The sequence below is a fragment of the Apium graveolens genome, chromosome 9 (genome assembly GCF_009905375.1).
Source record: "Apium graveolens cultivar Ventura chromosome 9, ASM990537v1, whole genome shotgun sequence".
Classification (NCBI taxonomy): domain Eukaryota; kingdom Viridiplantae; phylum Streptophyta; class Magnoliopsida; order Apiales; family Apiaceae; genus Apium; species Apium graveolens.
Window position 1 is genome coordinate 187,238,648 of NC_133655.1, and position 5,142 is coordinate 187,243,789.

Genomic DNA, 5,142 nt, shown 5'->3' on the forward strand with positions numbered 1-5,142 from the left:
CATTTTTGCACCTAGTCCAAATGTCTCAAAGTAATTAAGTCGTTCTATGACTAAATCTCCTAGCCACTAGTAGTGCCTTGTACCTTTCTACGGTACCATCTTGATAGGATTCAACAGTAGAATGGGCTAATATTCTTTACTATTAGTTTCCTGAACAAGGCTTTTGGAAACTCAGCGGTAAATTAAAGATATCCGCGCCACTTAAAAATAATTGTATACTAGTGATGAGATGGGCAACATCAATGTAACTTGTCGATATCAAAAGCTGAAAGAAAATTACATTTAAGAAAAAACAAACACACTTTTGCAACTCATAGAAAGTAAATATTTCAATTCAAACAGGGCAAGTAAGCTAAAACAGGCAAAAAGTTAACAAACAAGATAACAATAACAATGTATGTACCAAAACCTGCTGACTAATTAAGCAGTCCCTGCAATGTCATGTCGATTGAATGTCTGACACCAGCAACATCGCTTGTCCGCCAGATGATCAAGCTATAACCTTGTTGACTCTAAAAGAATCCAGTATCTGACGCAGATCAATTTCCTCTTCAACAAAAACCTTTTCAGGTACTTGCAATCTTAATACGTATAACTGATTGTTTTCAACTCCAAGAACGGAAAGGTAGTGTCTGTCCCACTCCAAACGAGCAACTCTGTCTTGTGGCATAACGGCCAACTCATTGTTGTTTGCATATGACTTTATGTTTACCTGATCATAGTACAGCAGATTTTCTTTGAATGTGAAGACATAAAGAAGACAAGGCTAGTACATTTCTGGTTGTTTTTAACAACCTAGAAGCTGAAAGTAAATGCAGTTAATGCTAATAATATTTATAACCCCTTACCTCAACTTGATAGTACATCTTTCCATCATCAGCCACTCTTGAAGAAGTAGAAAGAATACTAGACTCACGCCTAACCCCAAGTCTGGTAGACATGAATTCTGTCAAGTACTGCTTCAGAACATTCTTTCCAGCTACCTCCGGTGGACCCAGATCTTCAATGCTCTTGTAATTGGAGGATGAAGGGGAGGACAACTCTAAAGAGAGATTCTCATCAAGAATAAAAGGATCCCTAAAAAATATGTCTGCATTGGCACCTCGAACTTGAATCCAGTTTTTAGGATACTTGAACGAGTAACCATCAAAGGTATCTATGTATTCCCTTAACCCAACAGATTGTAAGGCACTTGCAGTATTAACTGAATTAGCTTGTGCAAGTACATAACTTGAAAGGAGTATGGTCATTATTTGCCTCCTCGGGACTGCAAAAGCTTTAGTCTGATTATATATTAGAAATGACAAGTCATGCTATAAAACATGTTAAATTGCATTAATGCACATATATTTTACATGCTGAACCATAAGCTAATGTACATAAATATATGGATCGTAAAACGAAACCAGATTGACCAAGATACTAGTAGAAATTACTCTGCATAACCATGCCCATGGAGTCGTTAGGTTAGTCATATTAAGGGATTTACGTGAAGGTTACCATTACATACAAATTTAATTTAAGGTTTTAAAAAATTGCATTGTCTTCATTATAATAATAAATAGAACAATACAATGTAGAGCTATAGCTTCTTTTATCTTTTTTTGCCAGAGTTCTCTGTTCCTGTATGATTTATTTTTCATCATTTGATCTTATACTTATACATACACGTCTTCTATTCCGTGGGAGCCATGGGTCACTATTATAATTATATTGCCCAGTAGGCCACCATTAAACTAATATATTTCTACTATTCATACATACAAACCGAACACTAACAGACACACATGCCCAAAACCAACAGACTTTGGTTCGGCTAAAAGAATATCTCATCTCCCGTATATGCAGCAACTCGACTGACCATAAAACTAATTCTTAAGCTTCAGTAAGAACCATCAACCATACATACTATTTATACAAATAGTCGTATACATACAGTTAAAGTTGAGATTATTAATATCCAATTATAAAATTTAAAACATCTCCTTCAAATTCTGTCGCATCTAAAGTTATAGTTTATTTACCTACAAGAAAAAAATTCAAGAAATCTCCAAATTACCACATATCCACATACAACCATTTTTGCATGTAATCCGTGGGTGGGTTGCAGATGTATGCACTAACCTCAAGTAGAGAATCTTGAATCTCCTCCTCTACTTGTTCGGTCTCAGTAATTTCATCAGATGAGGCAAAGCACACTGAATCAAGAACAAAAAGCGGTGTTTTAGTAACTTGGGAGAAAATTGAACATTATGCTATTGCAATGAGTTTTTGAGTATACTTGTCTCCTTGTTGAAGGAGCAGCTATTCTCAGCACTGTTGTTGGCGACATAGGGGGGGGGGGGGGTATGTAAATGTCTTTCTATATGCAAATAGAGAAGATGATAATAAAATGCTGATTCAACAATTATAATGGATTTGGGGAAGGGTGTTTGGTTTTCCTAAGGTAGCTCACTGATCTCTTCACTATTACATTCTAGTTGGGGCAAAAAACACAAGAGGTGGCAAAACAACAGATCCAAAAGAATTCAGAATCAAAAACAGCATTCTTGCAACAATTTGACACAAAACTTGCTCTCATTGAGACTTGAATTCGGCCCAATGAAAAGACTCGGAGAACATAGATAAAATCAGTAAGATTAGTTCTAGAAATGCATCTCCTACTGATTAAACCAGGGCGGACTAGATAACATCACTCAGATTAGTAATACAAAATGAATATATTATGAAAACGTTAATGGGGGGGGGGAGTTACACCCACTACACATAGTGTAGCGACGTCCCTGTACATACTAATATCTTGTTAATTATTTGACCACATTCAGCAATTTAAACCTCAAAATCAACTCAAAAGTTTATCAAGAATTTTCACAACTACATTAAACTTGATATTTTAATTTTTCTACTAAAACTAAATTTCTAACTTACATATTAAACTTTACAAAAAAAGTTGAGCTATTTCAAAACACTTGATAAGCCTATACACTATAGATTAAACGACCCCATTTCCGTTTAAAAGTTTCTCATACATATGCATGTTATTACTTATAGAAAAGAAGGGTACCAATAAGAAACACCAAAAGCCCCTATTTGAAATCCGATACTTTGACTACAATAAGTACATTTTATAAGTCTGTTAAGTTACAGTTCTCCTAAAACCCTTAAATTGTTAGGAATTGGGGTTTCGAGGATCACATTCTATCATCAACACAGTGGAGAAGTTGGGGGGCAATAGTAAAGCATGAAATAAATAGTAAAGAGGAGGATATGAAATAGTATAGACCTGCCTTGATACACCTCCCTGCTTGCTCACTTGCACTAACTGCTTTTGATTCTGCATATTTACACAAGAATCAGATTTTAAGTAAAGGGTCGTGTTAAAATACAACATTGTTCATATGTATATATACATGATGCATTCTTAAAAAAGGAAAAAAGAGAGAACGTACCTGGGATGGCACAAATGATTTTGGGGCTGGAGTGAGAGGAGTTGCATGTTGATTTGGTTTTAAAAGAGAGTGAGATTGAGGAGAAAGATGAGACAGAACTCAATATGTGAATTGCAGACATATCTATGTCTGTATTGATAATGATGATGATGATCTTTACCAAAATGTATGCAACCTATTATGTACAGAAGATAGAGAGAAATGTACAGATTTTGGATAGATTCATAGATAGCATACTAGATAAGGGGGGTGTTTCAACTCTTTTTCTTTTTTATTTTAATATAAAATAACAGAAATAATAATATAATTATTCTTCCTATTTTTTATTTTTTCCCCAAAAACGAACAAAATATCTTCTTCTTCTTTTTTTGGAGTTTCTTGCCCCTCCTCGTACTGATTATTATAGAATCGAAAAACTTAATTTTAGAAGGATCATATGTACATAAAATTGCTTCTCCCACTGTAATAGAATGAACTAGCCCTAATTATAAGTGTGGCCAAATTGATCTTTTTGCTTATTATTTTTATAAAAAAACTAGATTTATCCTTGTTCAATGTAATAAAAATAATCCTAATTACGGAGTTAATGTCGTATTAATTAGACCTGATTTGATCAAAGGGAAATGCCCAATTAATAAGACCCAAAATCCTAATTATTTCGTAATTAATGAAAGGGCTAACTAAACAATCCAATAAATGTGTTCAAATAAGTAACCACTTCTATAAGAAGTAGCCTCCAAGCAACCTAAATTCAGAAGAAAACTGTTTCCTACTTTCTAGGACTCCAAAGTCCAATCAGAGGTGGAGACTTCCCATCAAGTCATCCAATTCTACCCTAACTCTTAGACTCTCAACGTCTATATAAAGGGTCTTACCCATTTAACTTCAGCAGAACGTTTTGGGATAAGAGTTCCACACGTCACAAAGCCGCGAAGGCATCCTACAAGCCACGAGACCATTACCTGTAACGACGTTTTGGACTCAGCCCTCGAAGGACATGAAAGTCACCACGTCCTTGGTGAGCTCTCGCTGTCATAGCCCTGAGGGCAAGCATCACCAAGAACTACGTTTTGACTTGATCATTGGCATATGCCAATGTACGTAAGCATCTTGTGAGGGCAGATTTAAGCTACGAAATACAAGCGCGGCCATTAAAACTCGAAACTTATCAAACCTTAACATTAAATATACGTAATAAATAAATACATGTTTTTTATCCATAACATTTGGCGCCTTCTATGGGACGAAGATGACAACCATGAAAGCGTGAAGAAGTACTGAGAAACCACCTGATGAGATGTGCAATATTGCGTCCAACGTTAAGATTCCATCACAGTCAAACCTCAATATCTGAGGGACTAATCTCTCAGGGACGAAGATCCACATTACCCAACTGTTGAATCAAAGAACAGTCTCCAACCTCAACGGATGTATAATTAAGGGAAGAGTCCCAAACTATAGATGGTGCTCGCACTAATGAATACCCGAATTTCAGATGTTAATAATTGTACTTCCATCAAGAGTGAATGATCACCCATCTTATGATATGCATAATTTTGAGAAGAAACGCAACGCCGAGTGCATGAGAAGTACGAACCTCAATATTTGCAAGGGCTAAACCTTATTGAAGGGATCCTCATATCGGGGATAATGATTGTTCATATGAAGAGGAGATCGCCCCAAGAAGGGTGTA

At 35.7% G+C, this 5,142-nt stretch overlaps 1 protein-coding gene across 6 annotated transcripts; it reads right to left on the bottom strand.

The window, feature by feature from the left end:
* Positions 1-228: 228 nt before the first annotated feature.
* On the bottom strand, positions 229-3,680 carry LOC141684338 (psbP domain-containing protein 1, chloroplastic). Of its 6 annotated transcripts, none has more exons than XM_074489254.1 (5): positions 3,450-3,680; positions 3,284-3,334; positions 2,125-2,198; positions 849-1,283; positions 229-712 (listed from the first exon to the last, which is right to left on the bottom strand). In XM_074489254.1, exons 1-5 carry the CDS (start codon positions 3,568-3,570, stop codon positions 491-493), a joined length of 903 nt encoding a protein of 300 aa, XP_074345355.1. In that variant the 5' UTR covers positions 3,571-3,680; the 3' UTR covers positions 229-490. The 6 variants fall into 6 exon arrangements, with proteins under 6 accessions (XP_074345355.1, XP_074345361.1, XP_074345359.1 ...); XM_074489260.1 differs by having other exon boundaries at positions 849-1,267; positions 3,288-3,334; positions 3,450-3,541; XM_074489258.1 differs by having other exon boundaries at positions 849-1,276; positions 3,288-3,334; positions 3,450-3,541.
* Between the last annotated feature and the right edge of the window lie 1,462 nt (positions 3,681-5,142).